General features: G+C 36.5%; 1 protein-coding gene across 2 annotated transcripts in view; it reads left to right on the plus strand.

Annotated features, from left to right (window-relative positions):
- Positions 1-25,637, plus strand: part of LOC138716241 (tyrosine-protein kinase transmembrane receptor Ror-like) — a 284,723-nt gene that overhangs the window by 140,895 nt on the left and 118,191 nt on the right. Inside the window, exon 1 of one of the 2 annotated variants that reach the window (XM_069849095.1) lies at positions 7,764-7,832. The exons of the other annotated variant lie outside the window; for it this stretch is intronic. Within the exon in view, the coding sequence (XP_069705196.1) occupies positions 7,799-7,832 (34 nt within the window). The 5' untranslated portion in view covers positions 7,764-7,798. Of the gene's footprint in view, positions 1-7,763; positions 7,833-25,637 lie in introns of those variants that run through there. 2 annotated transcript variants of the gene reach the window in all.

Consider the following 25,637-nt stretch of genomic DNA (forward strand, 5'->3'; position numbering starts at 1 on the left):
TTCCACGGACTCCGGCTCGTTACATTTTCTATCTAATTACTGAAGAGGGTGTGTTCGTATATTTGGACTATTTCGGTTCAAAATTGTATAGTTTAAACATCAGAAACCATAATTTTTATTATTTTTATTTTTTTCTTACAAATTTGGCATTTCTGGACATACGTTTATAGATATATTTCATCGTTTACGTGTGGAGAACTCATCATTAAAATGCATACAAGAACTTCTGATTCAACCTTATATTATACAGTGTGTAACTAAAAGGTGCATATATATTATTTTAATGTACCGAAGTACATATGAAGTTTCCATGCAGATATTCTGCGTCATCGTACGATGAAAGAGTGGTGGAACGGAGAAAAATTCTCTCCGGGACCGGGATTTGAACCCGGGTTTTCAGCTCTACGTGCTGATGCTTCATCCACTAAGCCACACCGTGAAAACTTAGAGGAAACATTCCTCAGGCCTAGAGGATGAAAATATATTATGTGAACGTAGGTACGAAAAAACTTAATTTCCTTGTTAGAAATCTTTTTCTACAGCATTCTCTGTTTACATTGTATGACGCGCAAGCCAGTATTTTTTTATGCGGAATATCATCACAGTTATCGTGTGCGTAGTACACTATACCCCATACCAGAACACTGTACTCCAGAACTGTGGGACACGCAAATAAACTGAAGTAGGTAGATTACGAAATGTAAGATAGCATACCAAAGAAAAATATTCAAGTTTGTTATAATAAATGCTCAAATTATCTTCCGGTAGCAGGAATACATGCACCAACCCACCTTCACATTGATTCCCGGACGCGCTGATATTTCGGCGAATTTTGGACTACCTCGCAGCCTTCCACAATACCGCGACGAGGACTCCCTTCTTCTTGCACTGTGGTTACATCCACATGCGATTTTAATTACCCCCACAAATAAAAGGCTACTGAATTTAGTTCTTGGATGTGTGAAGACCAAGAAATCGGTCCATCTCTACCTATCCAACAATTATAGAACTTTCTAACAGAGCGGGCAAGATGTTCTTCAAGAACGTTTTGTATCTTCGTCCTCCGAGGTTGTAGAAAGACGCTGCAACGAGGAAATAAAGCGTTTCGAGCTATATTTGTTAGTTAGTGGAGTTTAAAAGGACGTCAGTTACTCTGGCTATTTGCAGCTGTTTTCATTCTTCAGATGTGAGAAATGTTTCCCGAAAACTTAGACGTATATTTTCGTTACACCCTGTGCAGTACGATTATTTAGTCCTGACAGTCGCCGGCAATGTGCGCCTGGGGCAGGCGAGTCCATCTAGTTACGCCAAGGGGTGTTTGGGTTAGTCAGTCGCTTGCCTTCAGGGCGATCGGATGTAATGCATGCGGTAGAGCGGTATGTTTCTAGATAGCACAGAAGCTGTACTGAATTTTTTACTGACTGCTCGCCCTTATCTCTACTCTGGAGCTCTCTCTACTACTCCTATTACTTCCCCTCTTTCGCGTCGCTGAGCTGTCAGGACTAAATAATCGGCCTGTATTAAGAAGTGGATGTGTGGCCCTTGTTTTTGTGCGTTTCTTTTCCTTTTTTTTTACATTCAAACTGTGCTGACCAAAATATAAGGGACTCCAACTACTTGTGAATGCCTATTGTGGTTCTAAAATCGTAACGACTTTTAATTAAAGTGAGAATTCAGGTTGTAAACCGTAAAGTTCAATGACCATCGACTATAATAAACTCGAAGAGTCCCGAACACAACATAGATACCAAATCATGGCTAATTCATTTTGTGATCACCATTTTCAACCTGATTCCAGATAACACCGCGATTCATAGAGCGTCGTTAAAAACAGATTGAGAAAGATGCAAACAGGTTATAGACTGAACTATGCAACGATAAGAGAAAGAGCTGAAGTAAAACTACGTTAAGTTGCAATTCACGCCGTCAGGCAACTCTTTTCAGTATTTTTAATTGCTGCAAAATTTAACCTCAAGTTTAGTGTGCACTGTAAGGCGTAGCCTATACTTGCAACATTTTAGCTTATTTTGGTCGCGAAGGTTTAGAGTTTTCGCCTCATACGCTAAAGTGAACTTATTTCGACACTTTAGCTGAAGAGATTTAATATGATTTTCAATTTCTTGTAGTGGCACTTCATGGTATAGTGATGTGGCGTGAGAATATCAAAAGCATTGGAGAATATTTCCCTTGCAAAGACTTCCTTTCAAGATTACTTCCAGATCCTCGCATTTTAATATGATTTTTATATATCTATCCTACTTTTGGTCAAGTATTCAATTTCCGCCATTTTTAGGTTTGCAAGTCTTCATATATCAAGAAAGGAGTTCTTTCGTATGACAGCGTAGAGTCACAAAAAATAACTTTCGCAAGCTTTGTGGCAAAGACAACGTTTCGTGCGTTTGCGAGTTGAATTTTTATAAAATAATCATGACGTTGTTTTTGTCTGGTGAGTAACTTTTAAGGTGCTTAAATTAACACTTATTAACATAAATACCAACAAAAAAAAGAAGAAAACAGCGGATAAAGAAAATATTGACAAACAAAACAACTGAAATTGTGCAACGGAGTATCCAGTTGTATCGGTGAAATATTGAACTAAAAATCTTACAGCACTTTTGACAATTAAGTGAGCATGTAACATCAGGCCTACCAATCTACGAGATGTGCAATAGCTACAAAAGATGGCAATTTATTATGGGATATATTTTTAATGATAATGCTGGCGCCAGCGTTTTTGACGTGTGTCCTAGATATGTAGTGCGCAGTTTGTGAGCGTGTTGCTAGTGCAGTTGAGAATGGTACCACTTCCTATACACGTCACATCAGCCATTTGCCAAACACAGTTGTCAGACTGACTGCGGCAAATGTAAAACTTTCACTTAACGTTCCCATTACTTATTTCACACGCCAAAAACGGTGACGCGGACTTGTAATAACTTGTTGCCCGATGAAACAGGTTTGCTGTTTCTTTACTACAAGTACGGGTGTGTTTACCTACACGTTAGTAGAGTCATGGTCACCACTGGAGAAGGATAGGTAGAGACCACAGATTTTCGCATAATGACCTGAAGTGAAGAATTAATATAGTAATTTCTGATAATGTAGCGGAATCGGTAGGCAAATTAATTAACAATTCAGTTTGGACTTAAAGACTGAAACACAATATGTATTATTTATGCATGTCAGTAAATTAGCGATTCAGAAATTAAAAAAAAAATATGAGTTACATGATTCATATCCATTGTTTGTAAATTTAAATGAATTATTGAACCAAGCAAATATTGTATAGATAAATGTTGATAATGGTAATGCACTCACAGGAAGGATTAAAACAATAAATTACTTCAAGGATATATAAAATACTAATTCCATTGTATCATTTCTTAATATGAAAGAAACAGTTTTGAAACAATCATTCAACATTAAAGCTGACGTGATTGAGGCATTAAGAGCTCTCATGTTGAATTACATTGAATTTACATCTGCTGTGTTGAAATGAGTCTGGATTCCTTGTGCATCTGTTGACATAGAAAGGTTTTTCTCAAAGTATAATTTATTTTTAGAATAACTGAAGGGTTCAGAACCGTAGTGGGCCAAGCGCCATTTACTGAAGACGTAGAAAACAAGAGTTAAAATGAAGTTATTACCATAATTCAATGGAAACATATAGCGAGTGATATGAAGTATACACTAAATGATATGTCAATCTTCATTAAACTATGGTATACACGCAGTCTAGTATATACAGTCGCGAAGCTCAATACGTAGTAAATATGCAAACATTAGATAGTTGCTCACCACTAGGATCGCTAATATCGCCTCATTAGAGGCAATGCAAAATAGTACAGTCACAGTCTATTGTTTCTAGCACCCTCAAAACTCAAGCTTCGTGACTGTATGTAGTAGACTGTGGTATACACTTAACTTTAACCCTTGCTTTCTCCATTTTTAATAAATGGCGCTTGGCCCACTATGGCTCTGAACCCTTCAATTCTTCTCGAGTTCTAAGCCAGGTGAGTTGGATAGTTGCTTCCAAGCTTTCGATGACTAGCTCTGCCATCTTCAACTCACCTGGCTGAGAACCCGAGAAGAGTTATTCTACATCAAACGCCGGGAAAGCTTCAAGTCATACAAAATTTAATTGTTAGTGACCTTAGGCGCAGAACGAAAGAAAATTATATTGTAACTTCTGCTATGCTTTTCATTCCAGAAATAAAAAAGTAGACATTACATAATACAAAGAATTTTTCTTCCTCACTGTTATAAAGTTGTGTTTAATTATAATATATAGAATAAATTGATGTATGAAACTTTTTGATCATTACTTTGACGCCTAATACGTAATACAGGGTTATGTTTTCACGTAAAATCCCTTTCCAATTTATAAGAAATTATTGTGATTATTATCTTACAACAAATTAGAACTAAAGCACGAAATATAGGTTAATATTTTTAGTAAGATTTTTTTTTTCGAAATTCATGCGAAATTCTGTGGTCTCTAGCCCATCATGTAAGTTACTCGTCGACTGCAACACAAAGCACGTAAACAGCTAACACTAGAGTTGTCGCTGTCTTAAGAACAACTGAAGCACAGTAGTTAAACGAGGCACGACCCACGCCGCCTTTTATTGTACACAGTAGAGGTCTTGTAGAAACAGTTAACCTGAAACCACTTGCCTCCCTCCCATCAGACACTAAGTTTTGCTCACTGTAGATAAGTTTACGGCGATCTCTTTCGGTTTGTGTGTATCTAATTTCATCACTTATAATTTTGAAAATACTGCAAACTTACAGTGGAAGTAGTGGAAATACTTCGGATTTGTAAGGTTGCAGACACCATAGAAACACAATACATGTTTGTGGGAAGAAAAAAGTCTATGGTATATGGCGAAATTTTGACTAATGCCGATGAGCCCGCAATTACGAATTGTAATTGTGTGACGAATTGTATTTGTATGATGAATCACAATTGTTACGAATTGTAACTATGCAATGAATCATAATTGTTACGAATTGTAACTGTATGACGAATAGTATTTTTTACGAATCGTAATTGTGTGACGAATAGTAATTTTTACGAATTGCAATTGTATGACGAATCGTAATTGTTACGAATTGTAATTGTGTGACGAATCGTAGCCTAATTGTATGACGAATAGTAACTGTATGATGAATCGTAACTGCTACAAATTCTAATTGTGTGACGAATAGTAATTTTACGAATTGTAATTGTATGACGAATAGTATTTTTTTACGAATCGTAATTGTGTGACGAATAGTAATTTTTACGAATTGTAATTGTATGACGAATTGTAATTGTGTGACGAATCGCAATTGCATGACGAATAGTAACTGTATGACGAATCGTAACTGTTACAAATTCTAATTGTGTGACGAATAGTAATTTTTAGGGATTGTAATTGTATGACGAAACGTAACTGTTACGAATTGTAATTGTGTAACGAATTGCAGTAGTGTGACGAATCGCAATTGTATCACGAATCGTAATTGTTAAGAATTATGATTGTATAACGAATTGTAATTGTACGACGAATAGTAATTTTTACGAATTGTAATTGTATGACGAATTGTAATTGTATGACGAATCGTAATTGTTACTAATTGTAAGTGTGTGACGAATAGTAATTGCATGACAAATCGTAATTGTTGTAATTGTGTTACGTATGGTAATTTTTACTCATTGTAATTGTGTCACGAATTGAAACTATGATAAAATTTATTGTGGCGAGTTCCGCGGATCCTCATATAAATTATTTGCAATCAACAATAATCCATATATTTGTTACCATATTTTTGCCCCTTCTATTTCATAACAGAACTCATTTCTAATCACTGTAATAAAGTCTCACTAATTTCTGTCATAAGTTAAAAACTTTGCTCAGGTGGTGGAGATGTTTTCAGTCTTTCCCTAAGAACTCACATTTATGTGAAAAGCAAGACAACGGCATCGTTGTCACTATAAACTGTCTGTTGAATCTTCCGAGCACCACACAACCAAACTGATTAAACATAAGGGGTGCTATGCATAGACATTTCGCTAGCCCGCGCTACGAGCGTGCTAAACTAGCCTCGGCTATCGACTGATTAGTCCACACCTGTGGAGTAACGGTCAGCGCGTCTGGCTGCGTAACCAGGTAGCCCGGGTTCGATTCCCGGTCGGGGAAAGTTACCTGGTTGAGGTTTTTTCTAGGGTTTTCCCTCAACCCAATATGAGCAAATGCTGGGTAACTTTCGGTGCTGGACCCTGGACTCATTTCACCGGCATTATCACCTTCATCTCATTCAGACGCTAAATAACCTAAGCTGTTGATAAAGCGTCGTAAAATAACCTACTAAAATAAAAAAATCGACTGATTACTTGTACATGATTCATATCATAACATATCGTTAACACTGGTTTATGAATACGAAAAACGTTAATTCGCTGATCATCCACTGGAAGCCCGCGTTAAGAATGTCTATGAATATGGCCCGAACTTTAAGGGGAATTGGACGTTATCGCATGCAAAGTAATGGTAAGAATAGCCTATCTTCAAGCAGTCATAAATGTAATACTATATATCACAGCTCTTTCATTTTTTAGTGATATATGTATATACATTAAGCTTTAAAATGAAAGAAGAATGGTTAATCTAGTGTAAATCTTACCCTTAAATTAATTTTTGAATTTTAACATATTTTTTATATAAATTCACTACATACCTGTGATTAGGTACACTCTATTCACTTATCCTAGCACACATTGAATTAAAATTTTGGCCACTTACTGCTAACAGATACTAAAACATACCCTACTAAAATTATTAAAATATCTGTAATATTAGGCCTATGGGCATAGGCTTATACTAATCTCCGTCAATTTTTTTTTAATTTATTGACGGTGATGATTGCTATAAGCCCTATACTCATAATATTACAGATACATGAATAATTTTAGTAGGGTATGTTTTAGTATCTATTAGCAATAAGTGGTCAAATTTTCAATTCAATATGTGCTATAATAAGTGAATAGAGTGTACCTAATCACAGACATGTAGTGAATTTAAAAAAAAATTGTGCTTAATTAAAAAAATTAATTTAAGGATAACGATTTACTCTAGAGTAAGCATTCTTTTTCACTTTAAAGCTTAATATGTATACACACATAGCTAACAAAAATGAAAGACCTCTGATAAATAGTATTATATTTATGACTGTTTGAAGATAGGCTATTTTTACCATTATTTTGCATGCGATAATGACCAACTCCCCTTAAAAGCGAACAATTTTTGTCGCCATGTGAACTTGGGACAATTATAACGAATTTTGATGGAAACAAGTGATAGTCATTGTTATATTTTCACATTAAAACCACAGGAGGAGTCGTGCCGTGGCACTCAATAATGAAGCTGGACTCTCTCACATTTTGTGCTTCCTCCAAGCCTCCAAGTACTACTTTAACGAATGCCTTGTTTAGCGCTTTCAGTCCAGAAATTACAGACAGTTCAATGAAGTGATGTGAGAACAGGAAAATATCAACGCCCTACACAAGATTCGAGTTTCCAAGTAATGTTAAAGCTGCACTCAACAGCTGTACAAGTCAAACAAGACTATGAAAAGACTCATTTTATCACATAAGGGTTGTGAACAATCCTTCAGTTCGTCAAGTTTGCTGTGTTCTCAATGCCCCTTCTTATCTCGGTACTCTATCCACGCTGTGACAAGGTAAGTGGGACAAGACGTCACTTGTCTTTGGACTGTATTGCGAGTGTAGTATGAAAGTGCTTCTGCTTTAGTGATGGGTTCTAGGGGAGTTTCTACAAGCAATGACGGTGAGTGTGCATTGGCAATAAACTATTTCGTAGGTTTTTAGATCGTAGTAGTCTCTCGAAGATATTGGCGAGTTCTATTAGGTTTACATAAAGAATAGCATTCCATTAAATGTTTAATTTTATTGTGCGATTGTAAGGTATTCAAAGAAAAGATATATACAGGTTGAACCGTAAAAAATATCATTAATTTCAGGAGGTTATTCTTTGAGATATGACAAACAAAACTTCCTTTTCAAGATAAAAGTAAAGGTATGGTCACACATAGCTACTTTTGCAGCGCAACTTTTGTACTGCAGCTGCAAAAGTTGCGTGTCGTGTTCACACGTAAGCCAAAAGTAGCGCGCTGCACGCTACTTTTCGTGCTGCGCAACCCGAGTGCAGCAAAAGTTGCAACTGGAGGTTGCGAGTCTGTTCATACGCAAGGCGCTACTTTTGCAGCCGCAGTCTTGCTGCAGGTTTCCATCTCCGTGTTGACTTCTCAATATACATTTTGTGGTTATGTTCGCATTATTAAGAAACTCATGCGAGAGCTTCCTTATCTATTATTTGCTTTTCTGTCGTATCTAGTATTCAGAAATTGGCATTATTTTTACTATAAAGCTTTTAAAAACGATACTTAAATGATAACCAACAATATATTCACGTAATCAATGTTAGCAACCCTCCTGTTTGGAACTACGCTACGGAAAATTTAAAAAATGAATTATATCGTCACCAATTATGCTCGGACTGTGTTGTGTATTTAATAATTGTTACAAATAATTTATTTTCATCACATTTAACATTAAAATATATCCAAACAATAAAAGTATCATTGGCACATTTGGGTGGTAACACTGGTTGCCACCGCAGCAAAAGTTTCAACAAAACGGATATCAAAAATGCTGCGGCTGCAACCCTGAGAACCCTGTTCACACGTCGCTACTTTTAAGCTGCGCGCAGCATGAAAAAGTAGCGGGCAGCAGGTTCGGCAGCCGCTACTTTACGGGTTGCACCGTTGTTCACACGTCGCAGTACGAGAGTTGCGCAGTTTTTTGTACTGCAGCGCTGCAAAAGTAGCGACGTGTGACTGTACCTTAAGTTGTTTTATGTAAAACATTTCATAGCGTGTTTTGGGAAAGCCAATGATTTAATTCCCAAAATTCTCAGTCAATTTAAGAGAGCACTGTATTATGATAATAAATGATTGGGAGAAACTGCATCTAGTGTCCCGCAAGAAATTTTTCTAAGTCGAGTGATGTGATACTGCGCATGCGCAACACACAGATAAGTAAAGGAGCTACCATCCCATAGTTACACCTAGTGACTAACAGTGTCATGTACTTACACCATTTTAGCACGTACATTTCGCAGTAGCTGAATATACCAAATGGCGGCAGTTATGATGCAAACGTTTACTTTTTCATCTATGGAATCTTTGGCGACGCAGCCTTACCAGAGCTCGAGAGGGGAAAGAGGGCAGTATTTCCTGAGTTCGAGCACAGTAAATGTATTATTCTTTATAATAACGATGAAGGAATTCCTAGTAAAATGAGTTCAAACTACAGATTGAGATTTAACAGGGGAGGTTCATTATGTATACAAGTTATTAGATTTTTCCTTTTTTTTATACCTATAATGATGAATTATATATTTTCGGTTATTATGTTGGCGGTTCCATAGATGAACTTTCCCTACTTCAAACACAATCTTTGAAATAAGACAGCGTCTTGTACACTCTGTTCGACCTGAAGTGGGTTTTCTTATGGAGAGGATGAATAGCATAAGTAACAACTTTCGTCACAGTGGAGGCAAATGACTTAAGGTTGGTAGCGCAAAATGAGCAAGAAGTATTTTGGCACTCCTTCAGATGTTTGAGCATAGAGGGACAAATACTGCAGTTGAGCCAATGATTGAACATTTTTAGTTTTGTCCTTTAAATGCGCAGAATTTTGATCTGAACAAATGTAACTTTTCGTTTTGAAAAAGACGCTTAAAAAGACTTTTGTGCGAGATCGTGCGTATTTGCTTGGTTTCCGCACAAAACCAATCCGCGGAAAGTGTAAAATTCCACAGTCAGTATTCCCAACCTAACACACACAACAATTTCCCTCTTCTTACCGCTTAAGTGACATATTGATTTTATTGCTTTAGGCTTTTAACATATTATTTTTAGAGACGTTCAATATAGTAATAATTATAAATTGGAAACTTACCACTGCAATTTCACCTAAATTGCAATGTTAATTATTGTTTTTAAATATTTGCAAAAATTAAGTAAACTCTACAACTCCACTAAACTTATTGCATTCGTGATGCAAGTAACACTAAGGAAGCCGTGAAAAAATCAACAAGATTTCAGATGCCGATGTTATTACTGCAATATATTATATAAATAATATTGTTAAAATAGTAACATGAAAAAAAATCATTACATAACCTTACCGTTTGTTTTAAGTTCGCATTTATAGACTGGGGGAAAAAAAAGAGAGACGTATATCACGGCCTGCTGGAGTATAGTAAACACAGAAAACATTTTAAAGCAACAATGTTGAAGATAGATATTTTTGTTTTGCTAATTTGCCGTCATTGAACAGAAACCAAGATGGAGATTTCATTGCAACTAATTAGAAATTCCTCTTTCAGGTATGTAATAAACGATCTTCGCACAAAATAATGTACGATACACAAGCGGTATGTTTTCTTTCAATTCTCGGAAATTAAAAACGCTTAACTACGTTTCGCTTTTTCAAACTTTCCCTCGAATATGAAAACTTCAACATATCGCTCTTGTAACGCATATTACTATTTAATACCTAGTAAATGTCTTTGTGCGCTCCGTTAATTAAGCGACACACACGATATTCTATCTTGTTACATGTGTTTGCAAGCGTCAATCCCTTATCTCTTTGGTTTTCAATGATTTGGTGAGGCGGTTGTTTTCCCCAGGTTTTACAGTTATATCTGTTCACAGTATCATTCAGATGGAATGTTGCCTCGTCTGTGAAGCATACATAACTCAGGAAAATTCCATTTTCATCCATTTTCAGTAACATTTAATCATAAAACCTTCTTGTAAGCATTCGGTAGTTTGGTTCAATGTGATGTACAGCTCATGCACTATGTCCAGACATTCCCCCACTCTTCCTACAAAGCTGCGCACGAGATCGAATGAGTCTACTTACGAATTATAGGGGAATGGGTTAGCCTTTGCCTTGAACTCGGTAGACACACGCCCGACCTTCCCTTCTACTCCTACCCCCTCCACAGAAACGTTGTTCCCGTACTGCGCATCGCGAGTGTCTTGACAAAATGAATGAGCTGTTAACAGTTGGAGTTTGTGCGCATTCATAATTATTTTTGAAGCAAATTATGAACGGTGGAACGAGAAGTGGCAGTTCTAAAGACGCCGTTCAAATTGATTTACGCTGACTTCGTTAGAATAATAAAATTGTCTAATGCACTCAAATTTTGGTCAGGTGTTTGTGGTCCTGCTGGTGAGAATCTGTTTACAACACTGTCAGTTTCTTTTAGACGTCTCTCCCACTACTTAATGGATTTAAAACTAGATGCAGAATCACTAGGCACTAGTCTAAACTTACGTTGGGAGCGTGTAGATGATTTTAACTCTGTAAGCCATAAAACACAATCTACATTTCGTTGAACCGTTACCATTATTTTCAATATCGTGTAACAACTGAATGTGTTCATTCGCAACAACGGCACCGTTATAACAGAAACTAGTTGGTGAGACATTGATGATTACACTGCACCGGTGTCGAAACGGTACCGTCTGTCAATAATGTATATCACCGGAATCTTTTTTAAATAGTTTTAACAATTTTAAAGTTATAATTTTTACGAAAGTTTTATATTTTCAGAAACTGAAAGTCTCTTTTTATTTGACTGTAAGTTCAATTTCTCAACATGATAAACATTTTACTTGGTGTTTATTTTTATTTTATTGTTCACTATTCTTGAAAATATTTTATGTGTGTCATGATTTAAATTCGTTTTTAATCTAATTACACACTGTTCAACCTGCGTTCCTCTATAATCATTTTTGTGATGCTTTCAAACGTCTAATCCAGTGTTCGGCAAAGATTATGTCATATAAAATGTAGCCCGCAATACATAGCAAAAAGTAAAGGTAGGAGGGGGAGGATATCCAAACAGCGGAACGTTAAGTGAACAAATATTGGCTACCGGCGTAGCTCGGTCGGCAGAGACGCTCGTTAGAACTCATTTGCGAAATATGCCATAACTTTTAGAGGTGCAGCGGCAAATCACTACTCATAGGAATATATATAAGCTCGCGCAAGGAACGATTACCGAAAAGCAACGGTGGCGTTGCTGTCTGTTTTGACGTGTGTATGTAGGCACTCCGAGGGAGCGAGAGGTGCGGGCAGATGGAAGTACTGTCTTTCAAGAAGATGAACAAATGAGGAAATCGCTGTGGAAATAAAGAACGTAGCAAGAGAAAAATTCGAAGCTAATTAAACGCGCAACATATGTTACGAATGAAATAATAATACCGTGCGATACAAGACATGTATTCACATGCAATGGAACAAACTAAAGTCGTAATGTAACTACCACAACGCAAGACTGATTCTATCGATGTCATTTCTCTTCCGACTGTACTCTTGAATATCATTCAAGCTATCTCGAGACCTTTCCTGTCGCCCGCTCTTCCTTATCGCATTGTTTCATTCGCATTCCTTCCGTCGGTATTCCCTGCTTGCGAGACCTACAGAGTTGGGCAGATAAAACCGGCCCCATCTCATGTCATATGATTTGGAAAATAAATTATGTAGGGTATTGATTTCTTTTCTTTCTTTTTTCTTGAAAATGTAATTATGTTGGCTATACTGTATTTTCCGCGTGTTTTGTGTCATTGTTGTTGTGCCATTGTTGCTTATGACCTCTTCTGGTTGCTGTTTAAAAGTCAGACGTTCTAAACACATGTAAAGAGTTGTTCTTTAAATAAGCATGACTTATTCAATACCAGAGAGAATATTCATTCTGGAGGCGTATGTACAGACCAGCTCTATTAAGGAAACACAGCAATTATTAAGAGACAAATATCCGTTTCGCTCAGTACCAGCGAAAAGCAGCATTCAAGATTTGGTGCGAAAATGGCGTACGACTGGATCCATCAAAAATGTAACAAGGAACAGAACTCCTTCTGTCCGGACTCCTCAACTTACGGCGCGAATTAATGAAATTATGACTAGGAGTCCTCGAAAGTCTACCACGAGATTGGCTCAACAGGTTCATGTGAGTAGGAGAACTTGCGGACGTGTGTTGAAGTGTTTGAAATTCAAATTCAAGAGAAGAATAATTACTGCTTCTTTCAACAAGATGGGGCAACATGTCACACATCTGAGAGGTCACTTGCCCGTATTCATCAGATGTTCACTGAAGGAAGGACTGTGAACAAAAACTTATGGCCACCGCGGTCACCAGATTTGTCAACATGTGTTTTTTATTTATGGGGGTACTTGAAGGGAAAAGTGTACGAACAGAATCCCCATACCATTGATGATCTCAAGGATAATATCAGGAATTGCATCCGCAGTATCACCCATGAGGAATTGACACGTGTTTTCATGAACCTGTTAAAACGTGCACAGAAGTGTCTAGATGCAGATGGAGGGCACTTGCAACATTTATTATGAAGGTAAATGCAATTATGAAGATAAATGCATTTTATTTTCATTCCATTTGAAGTTTGTTTCAAATCATTTGTACCTATCAATGTCATAACACGGGCCGGTTTTATCTGCCCAACCCTGTATATCTCTCTCCCACTCCTTATCCCGCTCATTTCCTCTCTCTCTCTCTCTCTGTGTTTTTTTTTTTTTGTAATCAACTTACTGACATAGCCAGTATGTGGGGAATGAAGTACTAACTAAACAAATATTAAAAGTCGATGGCATTAATGGAACAGATTGTACCATTATAGATATTCCTACATTTGCAGTTACAAAAAATTGTTTAGATACATTTCAAGTATCTAACGTTCCTGATTCTCAGAACCAACTTAATTCCTTAAAACTTGAATAAAAGAAGAGCGTACAAATACGGTACATAATGCACGTGTACAGTAATATAGAGTTTTAATTCCTTTTTTTATTCATTGGTCAAATTTACCCCATTTTAGTGTAGTTTCTTATTCACTCCAGAATTGGAAAAATCGTTATCTAAATTGTAGAGTTTATTTTTCCTCGATTATGAATACAGATACTTCCATTTATGGTAGCTTACAAACTCCTAGTCTACAAATATTGGCACAGAGTTGAAAGTTGTGTGAACAGTCGAGATCCAGTCTTTTTGCATGAGCAAATCTGTCTCCTGCAGTGTTCAATGGTTGGTCAATCAATTCTCATAGGATCACAGCGATTGAACAGATAATTATGGAAGTGATATTTGTCGTTCCAATATATAATTTTATATGCACGAAGCTGAATACAATTGGCATAGAAACGGTCTCAATTAGTCGGATGGGTCACAGCAGCTCAGTCAATTCAATGAGGCTACGCGTTCAATTCGCCGGAAATTCGTTTTCATTTGTGGTGAATATATTTGTTATATATTTCAGGGACCTCTTTGTACCCTACACCATCCTAGGATCAGCAAATGACATCCATTGTAGAGTAGTCTAATACTAATGGCCATTATGCTGGTAATTAGATCCAAAATTCGCTGAGGACGAAGGATTTTAAAGAATAACAAAATTATTATCATGGTTCTCTGAGGGAGGAAAGTAAAGTTGTGGTCCTGTCTCGTAAACTTATGATACGTGAAAGCCCTGTTCTCTATTTAAGCAAAATTCGTCGACCATTTCGAAGCCGAATAACCTCTGCAGAAAAGAATGAACTGCTGCTGCTACCGCTACTACTAAATTGTTACTACTGCTACTAAAGTTTTACTACTACTACTAAATTACTACTACATTATTACTTACTTACAACTGGCTTTTAAGGAACCCGGAGGTTCATTGCCGCCTTCACATAAGCCCGCCATTGGTCCCTATCCTGAGCAAGATTAATCCAGTCTCTACCATCATATCCCACCTCCCTCAAATTCATTTTAATATTATCCTCCCATATACATCTCGGCTACTCAAGTTGCAGACACGGTGTTATTATTTTTACATAAACTCTTACAAGAAACACAAATTACAGGCACAATACCAAACTGCGAGGTCCAGTCGCTCAAGTTACAGGCACGATGTTAAATTTATGTAACTCATACAATAAACAAAATAAAATATGACAGAATACGAGTAATATTACAAACGTATCGACGGCCCAGTTCAAAACGGAAAAAAGTCCAAATTTAAAGTTTTGAGAAACCTGAATTTTAAAGCTTCATGTTACTGTGAAAAATCCAATTAACACACTCTAATTTGAAACTTTTAGTATATATATCATTAACAGAATTTGGAGTAATTCAACGATCTTTCGATTTTTCACAGCAACATAAAGCTTTAAAATGCAGATTTATCAAAAGTTTAAATTTTGAGTTATTTCCCTTTCGAACTGTATTGCCGGTATAATCTCGTAAAATACAAAAAATTCGAGCCGTTAAAGTTGTAGGCAGGGCATTAAATTTATATAAACCAGTATACAAAGTAATACAAAAAAATTGACAGATTACGGATAATATTACGATCTTATGTTATCGTAAAAGTAAGTAAAACCTAGCCGCTCACGTTACAAACACGATACGAAATTTAAATAAATGCACGTATCAATCTTCTGAACAACAGGCGGTGGTAATTAGGTTTTGATCAAAACAACTAACCATAATAAAAAATAGTTCCGATATTGTATAAGGCAGGTGACCCTAAGATTTCTTTCATCTTCGTCATCCGCTTATGATAGTGTCGCATATTCTGAACAGATTCTGTGGTTTAAAACAGCTATGTATATGGTGGAAGGAGCAGAGTTTAACAAATGTATTGTACTGGGAGTCCAACGAGAGTATCCTTACACTTTGAATGACATATATAAATATCGTGTTGTAAAACACGTTTTATTTATAATATTTGTGGACAAATGTCTACAATAGAGCTATTTTCTTTTCTGTGATGTTTTCTGCTTCTTCTAGTCATTTCATCCTTCAATTACGAATCTCGAAACTATATTTATTACTCTGCTGACGAGTCACACTACGTATTTTTCTGCCACGCCTCCTAGGCACTCAAATACACGAAAAAGTACAAATCCTAGGAGTAGAAAGTTGTAAATGTTAAGCACCTGTAATTGTACTTACCACTGGTTGAGAGGCACGTTTGTTTTGATCCCCACTGTCCGGAGTTTAGATACAAGTGGCTACTTCGCTTCACTGGAATTTCCAGCCCCTTCCGCCTCTTGATCCGACACTCGGCCAGAAGGCTGGAAACAAATTAACAGGACCTCAAAATTGAGAGCAGATACAAGAGAGAGCGTGCCGAGGAGAAATGCTTGATCCAAGTGCAAGTGTTCTGACGTCAGATATTTTTTACGTTTATGATGCTCCATACGACCCGGGAATAATTCCATTATTTCTGTGTCACTTGACGATGTTATTTAGAGCCAGACATTTATGTCTTGAATAATGAATATGCTTACAATATACAGTAAATACGTTAAAATACAAACATGTCACAATTTACTGTACATTGCTGGTTCTGTACAGGAGTTAAAAACCTCATAATTTCAATTAAAATTGAATGATAGGATTTTGGACGAAATACTTGTTTTTAGAAACGAATGTTTTTATCGAAACAAAATATTTTTGCGACTATAGCTGTGCGAGTTATGGCGACACAGAGAGCATTATTAGATGACACCCTACAACTTTTTTAATATCATATGAAAGAGCATATCTTTATGTAATATTTCATTTGTTTTGTACAGAAACATTCCTACAACAATAGTCGCAGAAGTATTTCATTTGGATGAAAATATTCCTTTTTAAATACAAGGTTTGGCGTGTCTGAGATTTTTGTCAGAAATCCCCGAATTCAATTTTAATTTCAGTTATGTGTTACTTTTGAAACACCTTATTCAACAAAATTAATTTAAAAATGACAAAGTACAAGAAAATAGAGTAGAAAATATTGTGACACCTCTTTTAATTTTTTTCCTCTATTGTGTAATAAGTAGGGCTGAGGAAAGTTATTGATATCAGGGTAGTAAATAATTTCTATATACATTGTTTACAAAATGCGTCGCTTTGCCGAGTGTCTCTACTGTCTGAAGGAGCAGAGAGAATGAACATCCAACTCTCTTTAATAGTAGACCTTAAAAAAAGAAAAGATTACTCTATTGTACTAACACAGACTCACGACTCACTGACCGCACTCCATTTTTCTCGGCAAATTGAAGTACATCCAACTTAAATGAAACCGTATAATTTTTCCGGGAATTAATTTTGTTATGCAGTATATGAATCGCATTAGACACTTGAAAACACTAAGCCACTCAAGCACAAGACTACAGGTAGGTGCTGATTTTATGAGCTGTAATACTGAAAGACTTGATCAGGTAAAAAGATAAACAAAACTGCCAGCTTCCACACTCCTGCGATCTCATTGTTTTCGTTAAAATTTACTGAAAGAGCATAAGGTCTCTCCTTGGGTTGAACTTAACGGTATTCCAAGTACCGTTCTCTATTGTCTTTAGGAATCTGTTGTAGGCCTATTCTCTTGACAACGATTTTCTGAAAAACTTACAGTTTCTGTCTCATTTAGAATTCGGCACTAGAATTCTATTACCGGTATTTTCTTATGTGTCTAATATTCGTATACAAAATATGTTTATTTAACAATACTTAAAAAAATTAGGAAGGGGTCTTATAATCGATTGTCTTATTTTCGAGTATATCAGATTGGTCATTCCCAGGTTATCAAATGGCAACATACAAAATAGAACAACCACTAGGATCTCCATTGTCGAAAATGAAATGTTTAGTAACGATCGCTAGATGGAAGTACTGCTGCAAGGTATTACCACAGTCTAATATATGCAGTCACGAAGCTCAATATGTAATAAATATGTATCCGTAGGTAGTTGCTAACCACTAGGATCGCTACTATCGCATCATTAACAGACAATGCGAAGTAGTACTTGCAAAGTCTATTGTTCCTAGGAACCTCGTCAACTCAAGCTTCGTGACTGTATAGGCAAATACTAGACTGTGATGTTACTCCATGCAATTCGACTAGGGTTATAATTTAACTTCTGTTGCAGTCACTAGATGACACCATAGTGAAATTGATAAAAGTTTTTGTCTTGAAAGTGCATCAGGCTGATCAATCTGTTATATATGTGATCAGGGATAAAACTAACAAAAACGTCCAAATAAATTTTTCTCTATCTACATAGAGGTGTTACGGAAATAAATTGTTTTAAAAGATGGATTTACAAATCTTGCCCTGATTTGTTTGCAACATTGAGGGACAGATAAGTAGTTTAATCTTATGTCTACATCAGTTCATGATATTTCACTGATGCAGATCATTGTGCTGTGCCAAGCAGTTCTGATTTAAAAGATGTAATATTTACAGGATTGCCAACTGTTTTTGAAGGAAATAAGGGAGATTAAGGAACCGACAAAATTTCAGGCCTACGGTTCAGTTACTAAAAAACATCTTTGTCCTACACTTCGACAGCTGGGCTTAAATTAAGAGTATTTTGAGACATTTTGTCTCGCGTAATAGTTGAAATCGACTGCAGTTTTCAGCTCTGATTTGATTTTGTCATGCTCATCTTTCGAACATCTGTCCAATTATTATTCATGAGATGAAACATCCTCCTTGTATGAGCATTACCACTTGGTATGCTTAGAACAAAACTCGCCAGTTTTTCCAAATTTGTAACATTAATACTATTTTATTTTAAACGGGTGAGCACTAAAACCAAGCAAAACATTATGTTCTATAAATACTGCATATTTTAATGCATCTCTTGAACAACAAAACTCGTCATATAAACAAATCACGGCAAAATCAAATGTTTAGAATAAAAATTTTTAAATATACAAAAGTAAGGGAGAAAAATGCTCGAAGAGAAGAATAATACGGGAGCCGGGAGACTTAAAAATTAGGGACAAATACGAAAGATCCCGGGAAATATGGAAGAGTTGGCAACCCTAAATATTTCACATTCGTAAATATGAATGTAGATAACATGAGTTAATGATCACGTACTTACATTACGAAGGTTAATTTATGGATAGGGACGCATTGTATTAACATACAAAAACGACACACTTCCTGTTTCTAAGACACGCGTTTTTTACCAGCAACAAATCTTTATAGATTGTGTGAAGGGTTCAGAACCATAGTGGGCCAAGCGCCATTTACTAAAACCGTAGAAAACAAGGGTTAAAATGAAGTTATTATCATAATTCAATGGAAACATATAGCAAGTAATATAAAGTATACACATTAAAACTAAATGATATGCCAATCTTCATTAAACTATGGCATTCACTTAACTTTAACCCTTGCTTTCTCAGTTTTTAATAAATGGCGCTTGGCCCACTATGGCTCTGAACCCTTCATGTAGCTTCCTGGTAGGAAATCGGTCCCGATAGAGCCTTACTGTTTCATAGGAATTCTGTCTTTTTTTTTTATTGTGTTATTTTACGACGCTGTATCAACATCTAGGTTATTTAGCGTCTGAATGAAATGAAGGTGATAATGCCGGTGAAATGAGTCCGGGGTCCAGCACCGAAAGTTACCCAGCAGGAATTCTGTCTTGATTCTCCATAAATAAGAAGAGTGTCCGCATATGCGTCGAAAACTGTGGCATCGTCCTCGACAGGTTCACAACGCGTTCTTAGAAAATACTGGCAATGCTTTACGTAGTTGACAGATTAGCCCGGGGTTCGGTCACGTTATATTTACTATTAATCACGTTCCTGAAAACGAAATTACAATAAAATTGAGCGATTTGTGAAAAAATTATAAAGGGATAATTTGTTCACCTTGCAATTCTCTTACATATACTTACTTACTGGCTTTTTAAGGAACCCGCAGGTTCATTGCCGCCCTCACATAAGCCCGCCATTGGTCCCTATCCTGAGCAAAACTAATCCATTCTCTATCATCATATCCCACCTCCCTCAAATCCATTTTAATATTATTTTCCCATCTACATCTCGGCCTCCCTAAAGGTCTTTTGCCCTCCGGCCTCCCAACTAACACTCTATATGCATTTCTGGATTCGCCCATACGTGCTACATGCCCTGCCCATCTCAAACGTCTGGATTTAATGTTCCTAATTATGTCAGGTGAAGAATACAATGCATGCAGTTCTGTGTTGTGTAACTTTCTCCATTCTACTGTAACTTCATCCCTCTTAGCCCCAAATATTTTTCTAAGCACCTTATTTTCAAACACCCTTAATCTCTGTTCCTCTCTCAAAGTGAGAGTCCAAGTTTCACAACCATACAGTACAACCGGTAATATAATTGTTTTTATAAATTCTAACTTTCAGATTTTTCGACAGCAGACTGGATGATAAAAGTTTCTCAACCCAATAATAACAGGCATTTCCCATATTTATTCTGTGTTTAATTTCCTCCCGAGTATCATTTATATTTGTTACAGTTGCTCCCAAATATTTGAACTTCTTCACCTCTTCAAAAGATAAATTTCCAATTTTTATATTTCCATTTCGTACAATATTCTGGTCACGAGACGTAATCATATACTTAGTCTTTTCGGGATTTACTTCCAAACCTATCTCTTTACTTGCTTCCAGTAAAATTCCGCGTTTTCCCTAATCGTTTGTGGATTTTCTCCTAACATATTCACGTCTCTTTTACATATTTCCTTGCAAAATTTATGCGTAACCTCAATCTTGTCCATGAATTGTTTTCTTTAGATTAAACCCTTCTTCAGAGACCAAAATAATTTTAGAAATGTTTGTTACCTATATCCTAAAGGATTAGGTCTTAAAATTAATGCACTCATTCTCCTTCCACCTTATACATAAGGAATGTGAAACACTTAAGTTCCTGTTATGTCCTAATCTTTATTGTTTTTTTTTCTACGTTTTAAGAGCGCTTAAAAATAAGCTTCCACTATTTACTTAATACGAAAGCACTTCCCTTGTTGAGATGTTTAGCACCTGCAATAATTTCATTGTCCCGTCTATTTAGCTTTAACTGTAATAAAATGTAACCTAGGAATTGGAATGTGAAAGTGTGGGTGTCAGTTGTATATATTCCGCGCTCAAAACCTCCAGTAATTTGCGTCCCACTGGCCGGATCGATAGGACGATCTCATAAACTCTAACTATTGTGAAATACTTCTGTTTTAAATTTCCCCTCGTGGGCTGACGTATAAGGATTAGCATTCATTTGTTTCAAGCGTCTGAATATTGCGTTTTGGTTCGCGATACCGGTACGTAGGATTTGTAATATTAGCCGGATGTTTGGAATTACAATAAAGGTTAATTATATGCATTTATAATTGGGAACATTCATCACAAAAGAAGCTGCCCCCACCCCAAATTGAAACAGGTCTCGTTCGCCAAATTTTACATTTCCAACTCAAGTATCTTTGCATAATTCATCTGATTTTATGGCGCTGCTCATTGGTCTCGGCAGTTCAATTTTCAGAGCGGAGACTTACGACGACCAAGGACCAGAGTTCAAATCCCGGCGATGGCAAGATTGTAGTTATGGTGGTCTTCATTTCGTCAATACTCTCCACAGTTTCCCGTTCATTAATAAGCCCCAGATGTTTATAACTGGAGCCCTGCGTTTAGTTACCTAGACGCTCCAAGCAATCCGCAACAGTGTAGATATGTGTAGAGCAGCCGCGGCGAAAATGCGACTCACGAGCACATTGTGGCTCGCAGTGCTTTTCTCTCGCTTCCTACCTACAACCCCCACCCTCTTACTCACTGGAGTCAAACTCCGTTCTATTTGTATTTGTATCGGACCTGCGAGTGGCGTATCGTCGCAATATCTCTCTCGAAACCATGTACCTCTATAAAAAACGAAAGTTTCAAGTAGGATGGGAGGATGCATTCTTTTGCTTACAATATGATGAAAATATTAAATGTATGATTTGTTCACAAATATTACTAGGAAAACGGTTGTATAACATAAAACGGCATTATAAGTTACTACATGTTACTGATGAAACATTAAAAGGTTGTATTATTATTATTATTATTATTATTATTATTATTATTATTATTATCATTATCATCTCTGTACGTCGATTCTTTTACAGCAGATGTACGAATAATGCGGTTAGATTTTCAATTTAAACTCACAGATTTACTTACAATGTGACGTTAAATGAAAGCTAGATGTAAGGACTTGACAGATATTGAACTTTTCAAATCTTTGGAAAAAAAAAAAAAAATTGAAGCTTCGTTCTTTCGCTTGCTCTGTTGAAGCCACGTTCGCTGTAACTTACGTTTGTGAAAAATTATTTTCAACAATGAAAATAGTAAAAATCAAATTTAGATCACGACTGACAGACAAATACCTTCGTGATCAACTACGATTGGCAGTAAGTGACATAATTCCTGATTTTGAAACTTTGTCGCAGAGACATTCTGAAGACAGTTAATTTTAGATTGTGAAAATGTGTCCTATGTTTTCTTGTTCATTTCTTTTTCGTTACACGTCCTAAACATTAACTTCCCCTTCGGTTGTCCGCCTCCCTCCATAGGTGCTATGCACGTTGCAGCTTACACAGTGGCTCGGCGCACCATGGCCTTTTCGCCGCGGCTGATGTAGAGAATAGCGCGGCGTACACAGTTCAGGTCTGCTGTTCAGCGAACATGCCAAAAGAAAACAAAGCTAGACGCTTGGATACCCCAGTACTCTAATAGAGGAATTTGGTAGCGAGCCCTTAATTAGAAATGAATGAAACGTATTTTATCAGAAAGGAGGGCAAATTTTTTCTTTTGAAACACTTAAATATTTAGTCAGTGATTGTATTGTGTGAAGACTCGTAAAGAAAGTAGGCAGTGTAAATCATTTTGTTTTTACTTGATTTATTGTATCATTGTAATTTTCACCATTTATTTATTTATTCATTCATTCATTTACTTATTTATTTATTCATTTATTTATTGATTGATTTATTCATTCATTAATTCATTTATTCACTTATTCATTCATTTATTAATTAATTAACTTATTCATTTATTTATTCATTTAGTTATTTATTTATCCATTCATTTATTCAGTCCACACCTGTGGAGTAACGGTTAGAGCGTCTGGCCGCGAAACCAGGTGGCCCGGGTACGATTCCCGGTTGGGGCAAGTTACCTGGTTGAGGTTTTTTCTGGGATTTTCCCTCAACCCAATATGAGCAAATGCTGGGTAACTTTCGGTGTTGGACTCTCGGATTCATTTCACCGGCATTATCACCTACATCTCATTCAGACGCTAAATAACCAGAGATGTTGATAAAGCGTCGTAAAATAACCTACTAAAATAAAGACCATTTATTTATTCACTTATTTATTTATTTATTTATTTATTTATTTATTTATTTATTTATTTATTTATTTAATCTGGCAGAGCCCAGCCAGACACTAAATCTAATTGAAAACAATTGGTTACATAGTTATTACAATAATATTTAGAAGTAAGACAACATGAAAGTAAATAATGAAAGTTAGATAAGTAATGTTAGGGAGATAATAATAAACAATGGTGGGTAGTAGTAGTAGTAGTAGTAGTAGTAGTAGTAATAATGAGATAATTTAAATATTTATTCTGTGATATATACAGGGTGTTTCCGGCCTAGTGTTACAAACTTTCAGGGATGATGGGGAAGGGCACATGTATCAATTTGAGATAAGGAACCCTGGTCCGGAAATGACTGAGTCGAAAGTTATAAGCAAAAATAGTTGTGTTGAAATGGAATTGTAATTTCGCAACACGTGCCCTCCTTCCCTTAACCTTTGGAACAGTCGTGGAAAGATGGTATGGGCCGGATGTCTCCTACGTGGGTACTTTGCCGGATACAATCTGTGAGCTTGTCTACTGTTCCCATTGGCTCATCCGTATCCGAAAATCAGGTCTGCATATTCCGCTCTCGTGTACTCTTCCATTTCACTAGGACTGATCGACTGGACACTGCAGCTTGTACACATACACTGCTGTCTACAGACGTGCATATCAGGACCGACCATGTCCGTTACACATTACGCTATCTGCATTGCTTTAGTGTAGTTTCCTGTCCCCATCCCTCAGACAGCGCACTGAATGGAATATTGTAAGTAGACAACGTAAACAACGTCAGATGAATACAGTATGTGTAAAATGTACAGATATATACAAATAAATAAGGTGTACAGAGGAGTAAAATTATTTCATTTCCACACAACTATTTTTGCTTGTAACTTTCGACTCAGTCATTTCCGGACCAGGGTTCCTTATCTCAAATTGATACATGTGCCCTTCCCCAACATCCCTGAAAGTTTGTAACACTAGCCCGGAAACACCCTGTATAACCATTAAACATTGAAAATCTTGTAACGGCTATGTTTGTTAACGAAAATTGTTCGAAAAATATTTCCTTAGTCTATTCTTCTAAGTCCCTCCAAGGCAATCCGTCATTCCTTGAGAGTGGGACGATCCTTACAAGTTCACTGCTAAAAGAATAAGATGATAGAATTTATGATTATGATATGAGGATTACGATGATCTTTATCCTCTAGTTTATTCGATATTTCGTGTAAAGAGAAAACAGATATTGCTGGACCTTACGTCTTCTGATTAGCAACGCCGCGGCGTTTTTATTCTGGAGGCGCTGTGTAATGTGGAGCACCTGATATGATGGTGGTAGAAGGAAATTGCACAGGAAATGGGAACAGAGAATAGACCGCCCACAGGCGCTTTGATATCGAAGAACTTAAATAAAGATTGACGGATACCCTGGCCAAGCCGCCTACTGTATATGTGCCACTTTCAGACCTTGTGTCTGCTCTTCCTACACTTGAAACAAAAGCAGTAGATTTATGTGGAATCAGAGCAACTTGAGTAGGCCTACACATTAGGGGAGGTATGAAATAGAGGGTGTGGAAATTATTCCAAACATGCATACACACATTTCACACACACAACATGTTCTATACTGTAGAATAGAATAGAATAGAATAAAATAGAATAGAATGATTTATTTTCGCTGGCAGAGTTAAGACCATAAGGCCTTCTCTTCCACTCAACCAGCCTTAATCAATACAATACATATTTAAATTACGAATATTTACACTGGACTGAAAAGATTCTACAGCAATATTCTTCAATTAAGTTTTAACGACTAGTAAATGTTTATTTAAATTTAGATAAACCTATAAGATAAAGTAATAACATAATTTACTGTATAGTTACGAATATACGTACAACACACAGTATATACAGTATATTATATAGGGTGTAACAGGACCTCACCGACAAACTTTGAGGAATGATAGGTCACACAGAGAGGATCATTTTTAATATTAGAGGAAAAAATTCGCTCCGGCGCCAGGGTTCGAACCCGGTTCTTTGCTTCTACGTACCAAGCGCTCTTACCATTGAGCTACGCCGAAGTATAATCCACAGCACCGGATCGAACCCCCCCCTCCTGCATTGTTTTTCCCTTTGTGGCCTGACTCCAAGTTGGGCGTGTATGTTGACATCTTTTTATTAAGTCAACTGTCATTATACAAGGAGCGTACTCATTTGAGTGAATTTGAAACTGGGATTCCACAGTAATATGCACAGTAATCTGTACAGAAATATGCACTGTTGCTAGAAGAATCTACTAAAGATTATTATTTTTTGGTTCTACAGAATATATCT

Source organism: Periplaneta americana, chromosome 16, assembly GCF_040183065.1.
Source record: "Periplaneta americana isolate PAMFEO1 chromosome 16, P.americana_PAMFEO1_priV1, whole genome shotgun sequence".
Classification (NCBI taxonomy): Eukaryota; Metazoa; Arthropoda; class Insecta; order Blattodea; family Blattidae; genus Periplaneta; species Periplaneta americana.